At 33.5% G+C, this 23483-nt stretch overlaps 1 protein-coding gene across 1 annotated transcript in view; it reads left to right on the plus strand.

Moving 5' to 3' along the window:
• Positions 1-574: 574 nt before the first annotated feature.
• LOC148950978 (uncharacterized) overlaps positions 575-23483 on the plus strand; it is a 56346-nt gene continuing 33437 nt past the window's right edge. Inside the window, exon 1 of the mRNA XM_089090080.1 lies at positions 575-672. Within this exon, the coding sequence (XP_088946206.1) occupies positions 670-672 (3 nt within the window). The 5' untranslated portion in view covers positions 575-669. The remainder of the gene's footprint in view (positions 673-23483) is intronic.

Genomic DNA, 23483 nt, shown 5'->3' on the forward strand with positions numbered 1-23483 from the left:
GAAATAAATAATGTAATATCTATTCAAAGTGATGATGTGACTGCCCTATGAGGAAAATGATAGAATAATGTCTTTTGAAAATGCTCCTTCTGTAGCGAGTATCAACATTAAGGATATTGAAATTAGCATTTGATGAATCGTATTATTTTCAACTTTGTGTATACTCCAATACTATGTAATCCTTTTCAATGGGCATATTTTCCAAACTCCAACAAAGTAATGCATAAAATATTTATATTGAAATAGCAACATGTAGAATATTAACATAAAAGATATGTTACACACATTACTATGTATTATTAATATCATTGAACAAGTTTGGACGTTTTGAATCTGTAATTATTTGGGCAATCAATATTTATTGCAAATATAATAGGAATGCTCTCTTATAAGTATCTTCAGTAATAAGATTATACATAAATTGATCGATGGGTGTTTGTATTCCTCCTGTTCATTCTTGATAGTATAGGTATTCACAAATTTACATATTCAAAAAATGTTTAATCCTTTTTATAGAAGGAGCAGAAGTTTAGGTCTTTGGATATCTGATGTGTTTTTCTATGTCAGGTATCTTTTCAGGTACCCATTGAGAAAAATATCTAACTTCATCTTCCGGATCATGTACTGAATGCAGATATTTCTCACATTTGAAGTCTTCTAAGTTGAATAATGGTATGTCTTTATCACACCTTCCTAGTAAGTGTTTATCAGTCGGCACGTTTCCCTTAACATAAACAGCACGCACATTGAAAAAACTGCATATTTCCTGAATTTTCTCTTGTACGTGTTTTATTTCATAACCATTTTCATTACGTGATCTTATGATTCTATCGTAAAAGCCGTTTCGATTTATTAAATTTAATGTTGAACACCATCTTTTTTATCGTACTTAAACATACTGTATTTGCCGTTCCGTTTATGGCTATAAACTTCGCGACGTTGTTCATCTATCAATAAGAAATCCGCTTCGAAAATAACACCAGTTGAGGAATATTTCAGTCCAATATAATTCTGTGTCAATCACACCAAACATTATTATAGCTGAAAAAAGGCTTAAATTAAATGAATATGTAACGTTTCTGCCACTCTATCAATTATAAAATTAAAAGTAAGTTTACAGAAAATTTGCGTTTGAACAATTATTCGAATTTATTCCTGCTCATCTTTGATTTAATATAGAAGCTCTTTACTTTTAGTTGAAGAATATCCTTTGTGGAAAAAAGAGTTTCTGCCACTCTAACAAATATATCATTAGAAATAAGTTTACTGAAAATTGTGCTTGAACAATTATTCGACTTTATTTCTGCTCATATTTGATTTAATGTAGCAACTCTTTACTTTTAGTTGAAAAACATCCTTTGTGCAAAAAAAAGTTTCTGCCACTCTAACATATGTATCATTAGAAGTAAGTTTATAGAAAATTTGCACTAGAACAGTTATTCAATTTTATTTCTGCTCGTCTTTGATTTAAAGTAGCAGCTCTTTACTTTATTTTGAAGAACATCCTTTGTGGAAAAAAAGGTTCCGCCACTCTAACAAATGTAACATTAGAAGTAAGTTACAGAAAATTTGGGCTTGAACAATTATTCGATTTTATTTCTGCTCGTCTTTTATGTAATGTAGCAACTCTTTACTTTAAGTTGAAAAACATCCCTTGTGGAAAAAAGTTTTTGCCACTAACAAATATAACATTAGATGTTAGTTTCCAGAAAATTTACGCTTGAAAAATTATTCGACTTTATTTCTGCTTATCTTTGATTTAACGTAGCAGCTCTTTACTTTATTTTGAAGAACATCCTTTGTGGAAAAAAAAGTTTCCGCCACTCTAACAAATATAAAATTAGAAGTAAGCTACGGAAAATTTGCGCTTGAACAATTATTCGACTTTATTTCTGCTCATTTTTGATTTAATGTAGCAACTCTTTACTTTTAGTTGAAAAAGATCCTTTGTGAAAAAAAAAGTTTCTGCCACTCTAACAAATATAGCATTAGAAGTAAGTTTACAGACAATTTGCAATTGAATAATTATTCGACTTTATTTCTGCTCATCTTTGATTTAATGTAGCAGCTCTTTACTTTTAGTTTAGAAAACATCCTTTTTGGAAAAAAGTTTCTGCCACTCTAACATATATAACATTAGAAGTAATTTTACAGAAAATTTGCGTTTGAGCAATTATTCGTCTTTATTTGTGCTCGTCTTTGATATAATGTAGCAGTTCTTTGCTTTTAGTTGAAAAACATCCTTTGTGGAAAAAACAGTTTCTGTCACTCTAAAATATATATCATTAGAAGTAAGTTTATAGAAAATTTGCACTAGAACAGTTATTCGATTTTATTTCTGCTCGTCTTTGATGTAATGTAGCAACTCTTTACTTTTAGTTGAAAAACCTCCCTTGTTGAAAAAAGTTTTTGCCACTAACAAATATAACATTAGATGTTAGTTTTCAGAAATTTTACGCTTGAAAAATTATTCGACTTTATTTCTGCTCATCTTTGATTTAACGTAGCAGCTCTTTACTTTATTTTGAAGAACATCCTTTGTGGAAAAAAAGTTTCTGCCACTCTAACAAATGTAAAATTAGAAGTAAGTTACAGAAAATTTGCGCCTGAACAATTATTCGACTTTCTATCTGCTCATTCTTGATTTAATGTAGCAACTCTTTACTTTTAGTTGAAAAAGATCCTTTGTGGAAAAAAAAGTTTCTGCCACTCTAACAAATATAACATTAGAAGTATGTTACAGAAAATTTGCGCTTGAACAATTATTTGACTTTATTTCTGTTCATCTTTGATTTAATGTAGCAACTCTTTACTTTTAGTTGAAAAAAATCCTTTATAGAAAAAAAAGTTTCTGCCACTCTAACAAATATAGCATTAGAAGTAAGTCTACAGAAAATGTGCGCTTGAATAATTATTCGACTTTATTTCTGCTCATCTTTGATTTAATGTAGCAGCTCTCTAGTTTTAGTTTAAAAAACATCCTTTGGGGAAAAAAATTTTTACTACTCTAACATATATAAGACTAGAAGTAATTTTACAGAAAATTTGCGTTTGAGCAATTATTCGTCTTTATTTGTGCTCATCTTTGATTTAATGTAGCAGTTCTTTACTTTTAGTTGAAAAAGATCCTTTGCAGAAAAAAAAGTTTCTGCCACTCTAACAAATATAACATTAGAAGTAAGTTCCAGAAAATTTGCGCTTGAACAATTATTCAACTTTATTTCTGCTCATTTTTGATTTAATGTAGCAACTCTTTACTTTTAGTTGAAAAAGATCCTTTGTGGAAAAAAGGTTTCCGCCACTCTAACAAATATAACATTAGAAGTATGTTACAGAAAATTTGCGCTTGAACAATTATTCGACTTTATTTCTGCTCATTTTTGATTTAATGTAGCAACTCTTTACTTTTAGTTGAAAAAGATCCTTTGTGGAAAAAAAAAAGTTTCCGCCACTCTAGCAAATATAGCATTAGAAGTAAGTTACAGAAAATTTGCGCTTGAATGATTATTCAATTTTATTTCTGCTCGTCTTTGATGTAATGTAGCAACTCTTTACTTTTAGTTGAAAAACATCCCTTGTGGAAAAAAGTTTTTGTCACTAACAAAGATAACATTAGCTGTTAGTTTACAGAAAATTTACGCTTGAAAAATTATTCGACTTTATTTTTGCTCATCATTGATTTAACGTAGCAGCTCTTTACTTTATTTTGAAGAACATCCTTTGTGGAAAAAAAGTTTCCGCCACTCTAAAAAATATAACATTAGAAGTAAGTTTACAGAAAATTTGCGCTTGAACAATTATTCGACTTTATATCTGCTCATTTTTGATTTAATGTAGCAATTCTTTACTTTTAGTTGAAAAAGATCCTTTGCGGAAAAAAATTCTGCCACTCTAACAAATATAGCATTAGAAGTAAGTTTACAGAAAATGCGCGCTTGAACAATTATTCGACGTTATTTCTGCTCATCTTTGATTTAATGCAGCAGCTATTTAGTTTTAGTTTAAAAAACATCCTTTGTGGAAAAAAAATTTCTACTACTCTAACATATATAAGACTAGAAGTAATTTTACAGAAAATTTGCGTTTGAGTGATTATTCGTCTTTATTTGTGCTCATCTTTGATTTAATGTAGCAGTTCTTTACTTTTAGTTGAAAAACATCCTTTGTGGAAAAAAAAGTTTCCGCCACTCTAACAAATATAACATTAGAAGTATGTTACAGAAAATTTGCGCTTTAACAATTATTCGACTTTATATCTGCTCATTTTTGATTTAATGTAGCAACTCTTTACTTTTAGTTGAAAAAGATCCTTTGTGTAAAAAAAGGTTTCTGCCACTCTAACAAATATAGCATTATAAGTAAGTTACAGAAAATTTGCGCTTGAACAATCGTTCGACTTTATATCTGCTCATTTTTGATTTAATGTAGCAACTCTTTACTTTCAGTTGAAAAAGATCCTTTGTGAAAAAAAAAGTTTCTGGCACTCTAACAATTATAGCATTAGAAGTAAGTCTACAGACAATTCACGCTTGAATAATTATTCGACTTTATTTATGCTCATCTTTGATTTAATATAGCAGCTCTCTACTTTTAGTTTAGAAAACATCCTTTTTGGAAAAAAGTTTCTGCCACTCTAACATATATAAGACTAGAAGTAATTTTACAGAAAATTTGCGTTTGAGCAATTATTCGTCTTTATTTGTGCTCATCTTTGATTTAATGTAGCGGTTCTTTACTTTTAGTTGAAAAATATCCTTTGTGGAAAAAAAAATTCTGCAACTCTAACAAATATAACATTAGAAGTAAGTTTACAGAAAATCTGCGCGCGTGTGTGTGTGTGTGTGTTTGCATGTATATATTGGGTTTGGGTTTAGTTCAACATCGTCCTAAATACCCCCTGATTATTTTCAGCTCGATTTTTTAACATGTTTTCAGTGTATTTTCAATCTAAGATACCATGTATGCCAAATTTTTAAGATATAATTCGGCGAATGAATAGAGTTGATTGTGATCTATGGAATTGTCTTTTTTCGTTGATATAAGGAAACTGCAAGATACAAAAAAATTGCTCAGGGAGCATAAACCTTAAGGAAAGATACGAATATCTACCTTAGACCTTAGATCCGCCTGTGCCTCCAGAGGCACCCAGGGCATCAAGAAGGAGCCGCCAATCTTCCTGCCGGTTTGCTGCTGCAAGTATGTCCTCCCACTGAGGTTGGATTGATGTGTGCAGGTTACAGAGATCTGTCTGGTACGTTCGACGCAGGGTGTTTCTGGGTCTGCCCCTGCAGTGTGGACCCGATGGCTGCCAATGGAGCGCTGCATTTGGTAGTCGGAGATCGTCCATATGTAGTACATGGCCAAGGTATCTCCATCGGCGGACTCTTGTGATATATGTCACAAGAGGCTGGCCAGTCTTGTCACGGATGGATTGGTTTGTTATTCTCTGCTGCCAACGAATTTTGAGAATTCTTTTGAGACATGTGTTTTCAACAGCAAGTATTCTTCTCTCTTGTTTCTGGTTCAGGTGCCAGGCTTCGGCTGCGTAAAGCAGCAATGGCATAACATTGCTATTGAAGAGTCGTAGCTTTAGCCGTATAGAGAAGCTTTGGGACCGCCATACTTTCTGTAACCTATTGAAGGCCCCATTGGCTTAGCCGATTCTTATGAGCAATTCTTTTGTGGTAGATCCGGTGCTTTTTATTACGCTTCCCAAGTATTTGAAATGGACGACTTGCTCTATGTGTTGGTCTCCGCAAGTGATGCTCGGGGCTGAATCTGTGGTAGCCATGCATTTTTTTCTCATTATTTATTTTCAGGCCGACATGGCCACCTCTCTCCCTCACTTTGTCAAGGATTTCTTGGAGTCTTTGCTAGCATGATTCTAGGACGGCGATTTCGTCAGCGAAGTCTACATCACTGAGGCGTGTTTCTGGATTCAACTGGATTCCATCTGTGCTTGTATTTCGCAGTATGCAATCAATGACAATTACGAAAAGTAGCGGTGACAAGACGCAACCTTGCTTAACTCCTGACATAATGCGGAAGAAACGAGTTTGGCCATCTGGTGTCTTTACAAAGCACTCGCTACCTTCATAAAACGCAACAATCAGTGAAACTATCTTTTCAGGGATTCCGTAATGCAGTAGGATCTTCCACAGACTTTGGAGGTCTACTGAGTCAAATGCCTCCTCAAAATCGATGAATATCATATAGATTCTGGAGCACCATTCTCTGCTTTCTTCAGTCAGTAGCAGTAGGGTGAATATCAAGTCTGCACATGAACGGTTCGGTCTGAATCCATGTTGCTTGTCACGAAGGTGTCTGTCGAGCTGCGAGCTGATTCTCTGCAGTAAAATGTGCGTCAGCAATTTGCTTGGCATGGAAAGCATGCAGATTCCTCGCAAGTTGCCTGGGAAGGACGTATCGCCTTTCCTAAAGATCCTCACAAGCGTGCTGCGTTTCCAATCCAAATGTATTTTGGCGGTCGTCCAGATTACTGCGAACAACGCTGTCCAGAACTTGAGGCAGGTCATAACAGTCGCTTTGATCTTTTCCACGGATATCCTGTCTTCGCCAGGCGACTTCCCTTTTTTCAGCTTCTTTTCTGCAGCTATAATTTCAGTGGATGACGGCGGGTACGTGCTGATATCTAAGGAAAACAGTGTTGTTGCTGGGATCTCTGGGTGATCCTCTGGTGGAGGTCTATTCAACAACTTCTCGAAGTAACTGGACCAAAGTTCGTTTACGTCAGACTGCTGTGTTATCAGGATGCCCGAGGGGTCTTTTACTGGTCCATGTTGATTAGAGGATTTCTGTCCAATAATCTCATTATTGATTTTATAGACGGCTCTTGAATCACCAGTCTCCGCCGCCTAGCAGGATGTAAATATTAGCAGGAGAGTTGGAAAATAAAGGTGGTGATGTTTTCTGTTTTACTTTAATTAATAACAGGCAAGTAAATTGGGGGAGGGGGATATGTGCCTCCTTTATGTGTTTCTTTTCAGAAATAACGAAAGTTCCTGTTTTAGGGTAGTTTCATTCAAAAACGCCTTTTTTGGCATTTTCATCAAAAATATCTGAGAAAACAATAAATTTGGTGCCGCTTGATTTCACTCCACCCCTCCCAAAATTTCAGGAATCATCCCCCAATTTATTAATATCAACTGGTTGTTTGAGATAATTAATAGATTAGCGTTGCAAAAGCGTCACAGTGAGCATATTCTCAATAAAGTTGGTATTGAAATTGAACACTGGTCTAAACTTACTTGGATACTTAAGTGCTCTTAAGTACTTCTAATTTTTACTTAAATACGAATATTGAGAACTTTCGGGGTCTTTTACTTAAATAGATTTCAAGTACTGAGATTATTTACTTAAGTGATTTTACTTAAGTAATTTCCAACACTGGCTAGTATAATATGAAAAATTATATTTTTTTACACAAAGATGGAACTTATATGAATATTTATCTGCTCTTGTTAAGCTTCGGATATTTTTGTAGTGTTGTGTCGTAATTTATATTGTCTATGCTACCTCAGTAAGATGTTTCAAAATGAGTTTTGGAAGTTTTTTGTTCGAAATGTATGACTTAGGATATTTTTTGCAGTGTTTCGTCGTGGTTTATCTTGTCTGTGCTACCTCAGTTGATGTTTTAAAGTGAGTTTTGGAAATTTTTCGTTTGAAAAGTATTACTCAGGATGTTTTTGTAGTGTTGTGTCGTGCTTTATCTTTGCCTCTGCTACCTCAGTTGGTGTTTCAAAGTGCATTTTGGAAGTTTTCCGTTTGAAGCTTATGACTAAGGATATTTTTGTTGTGTTTTGTCATGCGTTATCTGTGTCTGTGCATCACAAGTTGATGTTCCAATGTGCACTTTGAAGGTTTTTTGTTTGAAACGTATGACTTATGATATTTTTGTGGTATTGCGTCGTTTTTTATTTTGCTATTATAAAACTTAAAAACAAAACATTTGCGGACAAATTGGAAACTGCCTTGGTACTAGTGCTTTTACGTTAACCTGCACAGACTAGGTTAAGTTAGGTTAGGTGAGGCGTCTTCTAACCTAATTTAACCTAGTCTGTGTAGGTTAACGTAAAAGCACTAATAACAATACAGTATATTACCAACTCACACATTTCAAAATAAAAACTTCTGAAATGCACTTTAAAACATCAATTGAGGTAGCACAGACAAAGATATACCATGACACAACACTACAGAAAATATCCTAAGTCATACGATTCAAACAAAAAACTTCCAATATGTAATTTGAAACATCATCTGAGGTAGCACCGACAAGATAAATTACGACACAACGCTACAAAAATATCCTATGTCACACGTTTCTAACGAAATACTTCTAAAATGCACTTTGAAGCATCAAATGAGGTAGCCCAGACAAAAAAAAACCACGACATAACACTACAAGAACATCCTACGTCACAAATTTCAAACGAAAAACTTCCAAAAGTCACTTTGAAACATCAACTAAGGTAGCACAGACAAGATAAAACCACGACAGAACACTACAAAAATATCCTATGTCATACGTTTCAAACGAAAAATTTCCAGAATGCCCTTTGAAATATCCAAAGAGGTTGCACAGACAAGATAAATCATGACACAATACTACAAAAATATCCCAAGCCCTCCGTTTCAAACAAAAAACTTCCAAAATGCACTTTGAAACATCAACTGAGGTAGCAGAGACAAGATATATCATGACACAACACTGCACAAATATCCCAATTTGTACGTTTTCTAACTAAAAACTCCCAAAACGTGCTTTGAAAATTGACTGAGGTAGCACAGACAAGATAAAACACGACACTACACTGCAGAAATATCCTAAGTCATACGTTTCAAACAAAAAACTTCCAAAATGCAGTTTGAAACATCAAATGAGGTAGCACAGTCAAGACAAACTACGACACAACACTACAAGAATATCCTAAGTCATACATTTCAAACGAAAAGCTTCCAGAATGCACTTTGAAACATCAACTAAAATAGCATAGACAGGATAAATCACAACACAATACTACCAAAATATCCGAAGTCATATGTTTCAAACGAAAAACAACCAAAATGCAGTTTATAACATCAATAGAGGTAGCACAGACAAAAAAAAATAAGACACTAAACTACAAAAAAACCTAAGTCATACGTTTCAAACGAAAAGCTTCCAAAATACGTTTTGAAATATCAATTGAGGTGCCACAAACAAGACAAACCACGACACAACACTACAAAAAAATCCTATATGATACGTTTTAAACCAAAAAGTTCCAGAATGTACTTTGAAACATCAAGTGAAGTAGCACATACAAGATAAACCCTGAAACAACACTACAAAATTTCCCAAGACTTACGTTTGAAACGAAAAACTTACAAAATGCACTTTGAAATCAAAGATTGAGGTAGCACAGACAAGATAAACCATGAAACCGCACAACAAAAATATCTTAAGTACTAAATTTCAAACGAAAAACTTCCCAATGCACTTTGAAAGATCAACTGAGGTAGCACTGACAAGATAAAACACGAAAAAACGCTATAAAGATATCCTAAGTCACTCATTTTCAAACAAGAAACTTCCATAACGCACTAAGAAAATCAACTGAGGTGACATAGACAAGATAAAACACGACACTATAATAGAAATATATCCTACCAAATGCACAACGCACGTTGATTTTCAAACGCACTTTGAAAATCAACTAAGGTAGCAGAGACCAGATAAAACACGACACTACACTCCAAAAATATTCTAAGTCATACGTTTCAAACAAAAACTTCCAAAATGCACTTTGAAACATCAAAAGAGCCAGCACAGACAAGACAAACTACGACGCAACACTACAAGAATATTCTAAGTCAGAAGTCTCTAACCAAAAGCTCCTAGAATGCACTTTGAAACATCAACTGAGGTAGCAGAGACAAGATGAACCACTACACAACACTACAAAATAACCTATGTCATACGTTTCAAACGGAAAAACTTCAAAAATGTACTATGAAACAGCAACAGAGATAACACTGACAAGATAAACCACGACACAACGCTACCAAAACATCCAAAGTCACACTGTTTGAAACACTGTTTGAAACACTGTTTGAAAAAGTCGTACGTTTGAAACAAAAAAGTTCTAAAATGCACTTTGAAACATTGAATGAAGTAGCATAGACAAGACAGTGTACAACACAACTCTACAAGAATATTCTAAGTCATACGTTTCAAACGAAAAGCTTCCAGAATGCGCTTTGAAAAATCAAGTGAGGAAACACTGATAAGATAAAACCATAACACAACACTACAAAATTTCCCAAGTCATACGTTTGAAACAAAAAACCTCAAAAATGTAATTCCTAACCATCGATTGAGGTGGCACAGACAAGATAAACCATGACACAACACTACAAAAATATCTTAAGAACTACATTTCAAATGAAAAACTTCTTAATGCACTTTGAAACATCAACTGAGGTAGCAATGACAAGATAAACCACGACACAACGCTACAAAAATACAAGTTTCAAACAAAACACTTCCAGAATACTCTTTGAAACATCAACTGAGGTATTACAGACAAGACAAATCACGACACAATACTTCAAAGATATCCCAAGTCTTACGTATAAAACAAAAAACTTCCAAAATCCGCACTTGAAACATCAACTGAAGTAGCATAAACAAGATATATCATGACACACCACTTAGCAAATATCCTAAATCGAATGTTTTCAAACTAAAACTCCCAAAACACACTTTGAAAATCAGCTGAGGTAGCATAGACAAGATAAAACACGACACTACAGTGCAAAAATATCCTAAGTCATACGTTTCAAACGAAAAACTTCCAAAATGAACTTTGAAACATCAACTCAGGTAGCACAGAGAAGATATATCACGACACAATACAACAAAAATATCTTAAGTCATAAGTTTCAAACAAAAAACTTCCAAAATGCACTTTGAGACATCAACTGAGGTAGCACAGACCAACAAAATACAAGGCACGGCACTAGAAAAAAAATCTTAAGTCCTACGTTAAAAATGAAAAGCTTCCAAAATACATTTTGAAGCATCAACTGAGGTAGCACAGACAAGATAAACCAGGAGAAAACACTACAAAAAACATCGTTATCATACGTTTCAACCGAAAAAGTTCCAGAATGCACTTTGAAACATAAACTGAGATAGCAGAGACAAGATTAATCACGACAGAACACTAAAAAATATCCTAAGTCATACGTTTCAAAGGGAAAAACTTCCACAATGCACTTTCAAACATCAACTGGGGTAGCACAGACAAGATAAACCACGACACACCGCTACAAAAATATCCGAAGTCACACGTTTTCAAACGAAAAACTTCCAAAACGCACTTTGAAAATCAACTGAGGTAGCTTAGACAAGATATAACACGACAACACACTACATAAATATACCATGTCATATGTTTCAAACAAAGAACTTCCAAAATGCACTTTGAAACATCAAATGAGGCAGCACAGACAAGACAAACAATGGCACACACTATAAGAATATTCTAAGTCATACGTTTAAAACGAAAAGCTTCCAGAATGCACTTTGAAACATAAAGTGAGGTAGCACGGACAAGATAAATCACGCCACGACACTACAACAATATCCCAAGACATATGTTTCAAACGGAATAAACTTCCAAAATGCACTTTGAAAATCAACTGAGGTAGCATAGACAAGATAAAACACGACGTTACACTCCAAAAATATCCAAAGTCATATCTTTTAAATAAAAACCTCCAAAATACACATTGAAACTTCAAATGGGGCAGCACAGACTAGACAAACAGCGACACAAAAATGCAAGAATATTCTAAGTCATACGCTTCAACTAAAAGCTTCCAGAATGCACTTTGAAACATCAACTGATGTAGCATAGACAAGATAAACCATAAAACAAAACTACACAAATATCCTAAGTCATACGATTCAAACGGAAAAACTTCCACAATGCACATTGAAACATCAACTGAGGTAGCACTGACAAGATAAAAGCGACACAATGCTACAAAAATATCCGAAGTCACACGTTTTAAAACAAAAAACTTCCAAAACACACTTTGAAAATCAACTGAGGTAGCATAGACAAGATAAATCACGACACTACACTACAAAAATATCCCAAGTCACAAGTTTCAAATAAAAAACCTCCAAAATCCACTTTGAAACATCAACTGAGGTAGCACAGACAAGATAAACCACGGCACAATACTACAAAAATATCCTAAGTCATACGTTTCAAACGAAAAACTTCCAAATGCACTGCGAAACATCAACAGAGGTAGAACAGACAAGAAAAATCATGACAAACCACTACAAAAATATCTTAAGGCATACGTTTCAAACGGAAAACTTCCAGAATGCACTTTAAATATCAACAGAGAAAGCACAGACTGAATTTTCTTAGAAAAAAGAAAAAAGATCATGGTCTTCTCTGAGCTTCCCCCATTGAAGAAAAAGTTACACTTCAGTTTTGAATTTTCTCAAAGAGGAGAAGAAAAGTTCAAGTTCTCTTCTAAATTCCTCCACAGAAGCGAAAAAATGTTAAACTTCAGTTCTGATTTTTTTCTAAAGAAGAGAAAAATGTTAAACTCCAAATTCTGAATTTTTTCCAAAGAAGAAAAACTATTCCCCTTCGATTCTGATTTTTTTCCAAAGAAGAGAAAAAAATTACCCTTCGGATATGAATTTCCCAATAAAAGATAAAAGAGATTCACTTCAGTTCTGAATTTTTTCAACGAAGAGAAAATTTCCACGTCTCTTCTGAATTTTCACAAAGAAGAGAAAAAAAAAATTACATTCCGATTCTGAATTTTCCCAAAGAAGAGATAAAGTTTTACTTCAGTCCTGAATTTTCTCAGAGAAGAGAAGAAAATTTCAAATTATGTTCTGAATTTCTCTATAGATGAAAAAAAAGTTATACTTTGATTTTTAATTTTTCATAGAAGAGAGAATGATTGAGATGAAACAAAACCACTCGGGAGTAAGAAGAATTTGTGCTTTCTTGGGGTGTATTTTTGTTTTGTAAGAATTACATTTGGTTTTTGGACAAGTGATTTGTATTTTGTAATAAGAATTTTTGATTTTAAGATGTTGACCGGAGGGTGTCATAGGGGGCGATACATTGTTTTAGACTGGCCTTTTTTAGCAGGACTCATCATAAGAGACATTATTAAGGCTTTCCGTTAAGTTTAAACGATTGATTCTTGTGTAAACTGGGCAAGTTTGCAGAAAAATAGCTGAGAATGCTTTAGAGATGATGACGGATGCCACATGGGTGTCTCGGAGACAATTCCATAATGACATGGTGTGAGGTGTTTTGTGGAGTATCTTGATAGACTTGGCTTGCGAAAATTTGAAGCACTGGATTGAATGCCCAATTTTTAACAAGAAATATCTGAAAATGTTTTTGGGGGGATTTGGCGATGTCGGAGGGTACTGCAGAGCGATAATAGTTTGGTGCAGGATGGAAATTGACATGGTGTATTACGGAGGGTTGGGTAGCGAAAAACATGAACCAATGGATTTAATGCAAGATTTTTATCAGAAAATATCTGGAAAATGTCTTAGGACTAAAGATGGGGGGGGGGGGTGCAGAGAGTGCCAGAGGACCAGAAATAGTTTGGCACACGTTGGAAATTGACATGGTATATTACGGAGGGTTGGTTTGTGAAACCATGAATCACTGGATTTAATAGGTAATTTTGAACAGGAAAATATCTGGAAAATGTCTTAGGAATGAAAATGGGATTGTCAGAGAGTGCCAGAGGACCAGTAATAGTGTGTCACGGTGGCGAGAATTTACCTGGCATATTACGGAGGGTTGGGACGCGAAAACATTAACTGTGGTAAAGCTTTCTAATTTAGTTAATTATGAATTTAGTAAAAATATATTAAGACGCAAATACAAAGTTTAGAAATACCACTTTTTATTAAGACAAGGGATAGACCTTGCGAAATTTCTGCTTAACGGGAAATTGTGACATCCCCACTTCCTAGCTGTTGCGTTAGTTGGGTAGAGGAAAATGTGGTTGATAAAAACGTATAAAAGATACATTTTATCGGAAGAGGGAGACGGATACTAACTTTATGCCGGACTGACCTCTGGTCCTTTGTTTTTAGGAATACCTTGGAACCTTGTCGGATCATTGTAAATGTCTAAGTATCCTATTATATATTATTGTAGTTTTCCGAGACTTGTGGTCTACTTGGGACAGCCAGTCCCAGTAGAAAATATATATCTGGCATTATTAAATGTTAATTGAATAAAAGTATTCTATTATAGCCAACCTCTCTACAATCTACTTTTAATCCCTCGAACATACCAAGCTGGTACGCCTCATTAGTCCGGTCATAGCCTAAGGCACGCTACCAAAGTTTTATTACCTTAGGGCTATAGTTTATCTCCCCTATAAAGGGAGAATAAAGGCATCTACCACTACATCACCCAAATACCAGTAAAACCACGTCACCACATAACCAATTGATTTAATGTGTAATTTTTAACAAGAAAGCATCAGGAAAATGTCTTAGGAATGAAGATGGGCGATGGGGGGGGGGGGTTTCAGAGAGCACCAGAGGACCAGTAATAGTGTGGCAAAGGTTGGGAATTGCAATTGTGTATTACGGAGGGATGGGTTGTTAAAAAACGAACCAATGGATTTAATGCGTGTATTTTAACAGGAATATATCCAGAATTTGTCTTAGGAATGAATATGGGGGGGGGGGTGTCAGAGAGCGCGTGAAGAGCAGTAATAATGTGGAACAGGTTGCAAATTGACATGTTGAATTACGGGGGTTTACGTTGTGAAAACAAAACCCAAAGAAAAGATATATTTTCATTAAAAGCCCCCCCCCAAAAAAAAACAAAACAAAAAACAATAAAGTAGTATGTACAACAGGGGTTAAATTTAGTTCTAACGAGACTATGTGAAATTTGAAAGGTGTCAAACGGGGAGGGGGGCATAGTCGGCTCCCAAAGCAACGCAGCATGTTCGTTGAAGTTCTGAGAAAAAGCTCAATATGGGGTTAAGTTTTTTTCAAGCAAGTTTATGTGAAATTTGAAGAGAAAATACTATTCAAATTTATGCTTGTCAATGGGGGAGGGGGCATAGTCTTGGCCCCCAAAGAAACGAGAAATTTCGTTAAAGCTCTCAGAAATAATAAAGTGTTATGCATAATAGGGCTTAAATTTAGCTCCAATATCAACCCTCCCTCTCTGGAATTGCCTGCTACCATGTTTACTAGATACGGGTGCATCTAAATCATTAATTCGAGAGGCAGTTTTTAAGAGGTTCCCTCCTAGTGTCAAAAATCGCGGAAGTAGATGCCAGAATACCCTGACATCAGTAAAAGGGCACAAGCTGACAATTTTGGGGGAATGTCCTTTAAAGCTTAGCACAGGGGATAAAAGAATGACATTAACATTGATAATATGGAAGCATCTACGATTTCCTTGTATTCTAGGATTAGATGCTATAAGGAAATTTGGGATGGCATTGGAAACCCTAACTTATGCGATAACCATAAGCCAGGCAAATGAAACTAATAGGCAAATTTGCGTAACAACAGATAAAGAGAGTGACGATTCAAATTATAACCTAAAAATAAACGGAAAAATCACAATAAAAGGGGGAACAACAGCTCAAGTTCTAGTGACATTAAATACAAAACAAAAAAGGTTAAAAAAGGATGCCATGATAGGAGGACACACCCTAAAAGAATACCCCACGATTTTCGTAGAAAATCAAGTTATTAAAATTGAAAATGGTATCACATACTTAAAACTATCAAATTTAAGTGATAATAAGGTAAAGCTGAACCAAATAGAACTTGGGTCAGTGGAAAAGATTTCAAATTCAGAAATAAAATCTCTAAGCAGTCCAGAATTAAGCGTAAATTTCACTAGCCACGAACAAATATCCTCATTAAAACCGCAACCACAAGAAAAGTATGGAATGTCGAAAACTAACTATTTGCAACAATTCGATTTAAAACATTTACCGGAAAACGTAAAAACCCGGGTGGGATATATTCTTTGGGATTTTAGATGAACTTTCGCAGCACACAAAGCGGATTACGGATTAACTCACTTAATCACGCACAAAATATCAACACAGGGCCCTCCAATTAAAAAGTCACCGTAAAAACACCTTATTATTTAAAACCATGGCTAGACGGCCAAATAAATGAATTGAAAGAACAGGGTATAATTAAAGAAAGTGTTAGCAATTGGTGTTTTCCACTAGTAATAGCCAGAAAAAAAGATAACACCTGGATGTTATGTATAGATTTTAGAGCACTAAATGCCGTCATGGTAAAAGACGTGATGAAATTACCAAGAATTGATACGATTTTAGATTCGCTGGGAGGTACAAAGTATTACACTAGTTTTGACTTAATAGTTGGATATTGGCAAATAGATTTAGATCCAGAAACAAAGCATAAAGCAACAGTAATCTTAGACGATGGAAGAACGTTCACATTTGAACGTATGCCTTTTGGCTTATCATTTAGTTCAAATTTTTTTAGTCGACTAATGGATTAGGTGTTAAAAGATAGAGACCCAAGAAGAAAAAAAGATACCTTGGCTTATTTAGATGATCTAATTTTGTTTAGTGAAAACCTCGAAGACCACCTAGTCGGACTTAGAAAAATACTGGAAAAATTCGATAAAGCAGGCTTAAAATTAAAACCAGAAAAGTTAAAAATAATAGTGCCACAACTAGTTTTGCTTGGACATCTGATAAACCAAGGTATTATTTCACCAAATCCAGAAAAATTTACAGTCATAGAAAATTTACAGCTTCCTAAAGATCAAAAAAGCTGCAGATCATTTTGTGGTTTGTTAAGCTATTTCACACGATATATGAAAAACTATGCAACAATAGCGCAACCTTTGACAAAACTTTTGAAAAAATCAGGTAAAATCGAATGTCCAGCGGACGCAAAAGAAGCGCTGGATGAAATAAAAAGGCAATTATTACAGGCACCAATACTTAAACTACCAGTTTTGTCACAAGACTTCTGTTTACAAACAGATGTGTCGGGGTACGGAATTGGAGCCATATTATTAAACATGAATTTGAAAGGAGTACAATCAATAGTACAATACGCCAACAGGTCTCTGACTGAGACAGAAAGAAAATATTCGACGGTTGAAAGAGAATGCCAAGCAGTTGTAGTTTTTACTGAATATTTTCGACAATTTTTACTTGGAAAAAAAATTATTTTACGCGTAGACCAAAAGTCATTAATTTGGCTACATACGATGCAAAACAATTCAGCACGGCTGACACGGTGGATACTACGTCTTCAAGCATATTCATATACCTCAATATATATAAAGGACCGTACAAACATTTTACCAGACTATTTGTCACGAAATCCTGATACGGAAGGAAATTTGATCACAACAATCCAAAACGAACTGGAAGGGGTAGAAATACTATCTAATGGAAATAATTCGAATCATCAAGATAAAGATGATTTTGTTTAGCTATGAAATCCTTTTTATCAAAAGAAACGGAACTGCCAGAGCACTTTAAACATTTTTTGAAGGACTTAGATGATTTTGATCTGGAGAAAGTAAAAATATTTTGGTAAGATATTACAGACCATTGCAAGAATATAGAAAAAATGACTTATAAATTATTCCAGTAATTCCAAAATCACTGGAAGGGGAAATTTTACAGATGGCACACGCAACTATTGGCTGTCACATGTGAGAAGTGAAAACTATTGGGAGGCTAAAAGGAAATTTTTATTTTCCAAAAATGAACTCAAAAGTAAAAGCTTTCATACAAAGCTGCCAAGAGTGTACCTAACAAAATTCGCCACCAAAGACCCCTAGGGCCTGATTAGGCCTATACCCCACCCCTTCAGGGGTAGGAGAATTAATGTCAATAGACATTTGGGGAGCAGGAGGAAGTTTAACAGTTTCCAGGAACGGAAATAGATGTGTAGAAACCGTAGTTGACCATTTCAACTCATATTTAGACGCTTTTCCAATTAAAGACGAAGAGACAAGACCCGTTACGAAAGTTTTAGTCAACCGCCTCTTTTTGGAACACGTAATTTTTCCTAGAGTTTTACTTAGTGACAATGGGCCATGTTTTAGAGCCGCTAATGGAAAGGTTGAACGCAAACATAGGGAATTAGCTTACATGCTTCGGATACACGCAAGAGAGGAAAATTGGGATGAACACATACCATTTGTAGTCTTTGCAGTAAATACGGCTTTTTCACGTTCTTTAAAAGAAACGCCATTTTTGTACAACATCTAAGATATCCCAGAAATTGTTTAGATGAAATACAAAAAGATAGAATATATTACAATCTGTACCAGTATAAGCCAGAAATGGTGATGCGAATGAAAAATGCAATGGAACAAGTAAAAGACAATTTGGAAGATGCGAAAACAGAACAAAAATAAAAATATGACAGAACAAGCAAAAATAAGACAAATTATTCTTTAGGAGATTTGGTCTATGTATTAAAAAACCAACCTAAAAGGGTTAGTTTTTTTTCTTATTTTTTTTTATCTTATTAGAAGACAAAAAAGTTAAAACCGAAATGGGATGGGCCGTAAAGGATTGTAAAAATTCTACCAAATAACTTAACTTATGTTCTAAAACATCAGTATAATGAAAAGGAAGAAGTAGTACACCATAATAGAATGAAAAAAGGATTTTTTTCAAAACCATGGAAATCAGAGCCTATTCCTTCAGACGAAGAAATAGAGGAAACGGTTTCACCAGTATATATCAGAAGACCATATAAATTTTATGACCTTTTTAACGACCGCTTAAGTTGGGAGGGGTGGTAGGAGTATTTAGCCCAGTCTTGGCTACAAACTCTCCACAACAAACAAGAAAAAAGGGAAATATTCGATGCTCATCGGATACTAGCGATGAAAGCAATAAAGAAGAGCCTCAAACACAACCTAATGGTTTAAAACGTGATAAACCAAAGGTTAAATCCAAAGAGGAAGAAAAATTGGAAGGAACCAATGAATTATCTGATTTGCATACATTATACTCACCTATAGTCTTAACACAAAAATGGCGTTTGGAACAAACGCCATCTACCAGACGTGAGCTAACAGAATGTGGCACCGATAATTCTTCTACAGAAACAGATATAACTAAACCTGGGCCACCGTTAAGAAAACCCTCCTTAAGAGAGAGGTTGTGGAGAAAAGTAAAGAAACCAATAGGACAGCAACAAGATCCTTCTTCAGCAGCAAAAGTAGCCAAATCACTAATGAAAAAGGCCAAACGTCATGAAAAACAAAGATTAAAGACATTTGACGAAGCAACAAAACCGTGCTCGAATTCAGAACCTTGTGAACCACATTATGAGACCACGGAAAAACTTGTCAATATTATAAAGAAGATAAAAATAAATTTGGAATCCAAAATTCATACCAGGAAACGGATAAAGGGAGAGCTAGCATGGCCCCCAGCCAGTTAATATTTGAATAAAATAATTATAACGAAAAAAAATAAAACGAATAAAGAACCTCTAAAGAAACTCTATATTTTTTCTTTTTTTAATCGGTATGTAAATAACATCAAAGTTTCCTTCTTAATATATCTCGCCAGTAAAAATTATTACTGTCACGTAGAAAATAAACTCAAAAAATTATAGCCTAGAGACTCGTAAGTTACCAGTGAAAAAAATTAACTCAGATCTAAAGTGACATCATAGCTTCCTGCACAAATTTTGTCTCCGGGACGAAATAAAACTTCGCGAATCGTGTTCTGACAAGACTCGTCAAAAGGAGTTACGTTTCATAAAAGAAATTAATTATTGCCTCTTAAATTTTAATGGGTGTAGTGAAACTAATTAAATTATACAAATTTAGAATCAGCATTAAATGGAGAATCTTTTGATATGTATATTGAAAAAAAATATTTTGGGGGGTAATTAAAAAAAGCAAAGGAGGGTAGTCTACTGAAATAGGGTCATTGGAAACTAGCAAATTTGGAGTGAGCTCAATCACTGCAGGTATATCGTTGTTAAATACATGCAAAACATCTACTGACCTTTGGCTCTCTGAAGTGGCACTTCAGTCTAATTTAAAAAAAATGTCTTTGAGGAATTTTAAATTAATTATAATGGGAAAAACAGCGAGATTTTACATTTATTGCGCAATACATAAACAAGCTAGCTGTAATCTTATTATAAATAGTAGAAGATAACAAATGAATACTTACCAAATAAGGACAGTATATATATAAATAAAAAGCCTTAGAAAAAAATGTGTCTAAAAGTATAGCACAGTATAAAACAAAGTTTTCTCGGGTATAAGTAATTTCACATATTAAATAAATTCACGACACACCATTAATAGAAATAATCAGGATCATTTGGACACCAATGACAGGATCATTTGCATTTAAAAACGAAACTGCTAAACATCCTGTCATTGGGGGATCCACCAAGCTAGCCCAATGTATATCAGAAGTAAAAGTCAAACTTGGAAGGAGGTTTGGGCTGAATCTTCAGGTGGAATCCTGCGTCCTAGAAAAAAAAATAAATAGGAAGTAGTCACACTACCTGCGCGCTAAACCCATAAACCTTTAGAACAGGGTAATAGTCAAAATATCACGAAAGGGACAAATTGCACTCAATTACTATATACAACTAAGGCATAAATTATGCTAAGGATAAACGCCAGTCACGAATAATATAAGAGATTATAGGGAAACCGCAATGGGCACTGATAATCCCTATCGCAAAACAAACTTTGACACGAACTTGGCATTATTTTTTTGTGAAGTACCATAGACAAAGAATATGTGGTGCGGTGAATCCACACAATTTTGTGGAAATCAGGATATCGTAAAAATTACATTTTTATGAAGAAATGAGTCCTAGCAAATACGGGGCAAAACTTAATTAAAAGTGTTTAAAAATCAGCTGAAAAAATACAGTACTTTTCTAACACGAATACTTTCGGACGAAGAAATTTAAATAATTTCAAAAAAATACATGTTGCAACAATAGACACCCCCACCTCTTAAAAATAAAAAGATCATGAATTTGACCATAGAAGGCCAATCAGCATAAAAACTTGTAAAAGTTATTGAATAAAACATGAAACATATAAATATAGTCTTAGAAAAGATCTATTGTACTGAAAAAGCGGAAAAAAACTTGAAAAAAACCTTAGGCTTCATTGAAGTAAATAATAAAAAAAAGAGAAGGGTTCAAATTGAAAATATAGCCAGATGAAATTAAAGGAGAAGAAACTGAATGGAGTCAGTTAAACTCTGTTATACGCGCATATTGAACTAGCCAAACAAGACTAGTATGAAAATTGTACTAAATAGGTACGAAATAAGAAGCATTAATACTACGGAGCCAAGTAGATATGCTCCAAATAGACAGGACAAATTTTGCTTTCATATCTGGGAGTCGTTTTCGGAAAAATGACTAACATGGCATGAAAAATTTAAAGTAGGCGCAAAGTGAAAATAATCATTGTCACTTGTGCGTCTAAAAATAAATTACTGTGACCCATGAAGGCAAGGTATTTTTCTGCAGAAGGGCCACTTTGTTTGATAAAAGAAGAGCCAAAGAGAAAACTGTGGCCACAAATCAAAAAAGTGTGGCAATACTATACGATATAATTATTTATTGTGTGTGCAGGTTCAAAATAGTCCTTTTAGCTGTAGCCGATGACAAGAGGACCTGGAAAGGTGTAAGGAGCTACCAGAAGGCAGCCCTGGTAAGCGAACCTTCAGAGTACAGGCACGAGTCAATTGATAATGGCATAACAGGTATAAGGTGATCAGCAAAATTTTTTAGCTTATCAGATCTAAGCTGTAAATGGAGCATTGTCCCGAAAGGACATTAAAGCTGAAAAAAAAGATTACAGATAAATATATTTTTTGTAACTGTTACAATCACCTGAAAATTCGAAAAGAATTAAAAAGCTCAAAAGTTTGAATAAACAAACAGACATGGAGTATGCTAAAGACAGTTTATGACTCAAGTGGATTGAAATAGAACCAAAGTTTTAAAAAAAAGATAAGAAAAGGTTTATAGTCATGTCTGTAAAAGTTATATAGTGGTAGTAAATATTATTTAGAAAATATATACAGTTATAAAGATATTTTGCAAACCCTTTATAAATATGGAATTGTTATCACATAAAAAAATTTAAATATGTGAACTTTAATAGCAAAATCATGTTATATGAACTATTGCCAAGCCCTTATATAGAGGCTAATCACAGTTCTCAGTTATAGTGTATAAATCTATTTGTTGGAGTTGATTTTTTTTGTAAATATTTTAATTGCAGTTAAGACTTATCAGATAAAAGTCTTGACGGACTTATTTAAAAGTTGTACAAAGAACAAATATTACAGTGACTAAATAAATTGTTAGGGTACATAATTATTATTTATTCTTAACATTTAAGTTATGTATCAACATAACTTCTGTTAATATATATATATATAACCTAAACTATCCATGTAAATATAGTGAATTAATATGTTGAGTATTTTTGTTTTTTTATTTTGCTTTTTGAATCATTCAAGAAGTATTCTACAGTAAGCAATTGACAAAACATCAATTGGAAATAATTCCAATGCTAGTGTATACCGTGTTTTATTTTTTTTAAATGCTTTAAGTTTTAACCAGTAGTTAAATATCATAATTATTGTTTTTCTTAACATTTAAGTTATGTATCAACATAACTTCTGTTAATATATATATATATATATAACCTAAACTATCCATGTAAATATAGTGAATTAATATGTTGAGTTTTTGTTTTTTTTTTATTTTGCTTTTTGTAGCATTCAAGAAGTATTCTACAGTAAGCAATTGACAAAACATCAATTGGAAATAATTCCAATGCTAGTGTATACCGTGTTTTATTTTTTTTAAATGCTTTAAGTTTTAACCAGTAGTTAAATATCCTATCTAGTTTTCCGACGTAAAAAAAAAATACTTGTGTAAGTTATTACACAATGCTTGTATATATATATATATATATATATATATATATATATATATATATATATATATATATATATATATATATATATATATATATATATATATATATATATATATATATATATATATATATATATATATATATATATATATATATATATATATATATATATATATATATATATATATATATATATATATATATATATATATATATATATATATATATATATATATATATATATATATATATATATATATATATATATATATATATATATATATATATATATATATATATATATACTTGGTTTTTATTTTCTTTAAGTTTTAACTAGTGATTTAATGTTATATATAAATTTTTGACTTCCAGTCAACGTATAAATATTTTTTATTGTGAAACAATTTGTTAAGTGATTAATAATCCTATATTAAGTTGAAGAGGATAATGAAACAA

Source organism: Artemia sp. Qi Xiang Cuo, chromosome 6 (genome assembly GCF_049724085.1).
Source record: "Artemia sp. Qi Xiang Cuo chromosome 6, ASM4972408v1, whole genome shotgun sequence".
Taxonomy (NCBI): Eukaryota; Metazoa; Arthropoda; class Branchiopoda; order Anostraca; family Artemiidae; genus Artemia; species Artemia sp. Qi Xiang Cuo.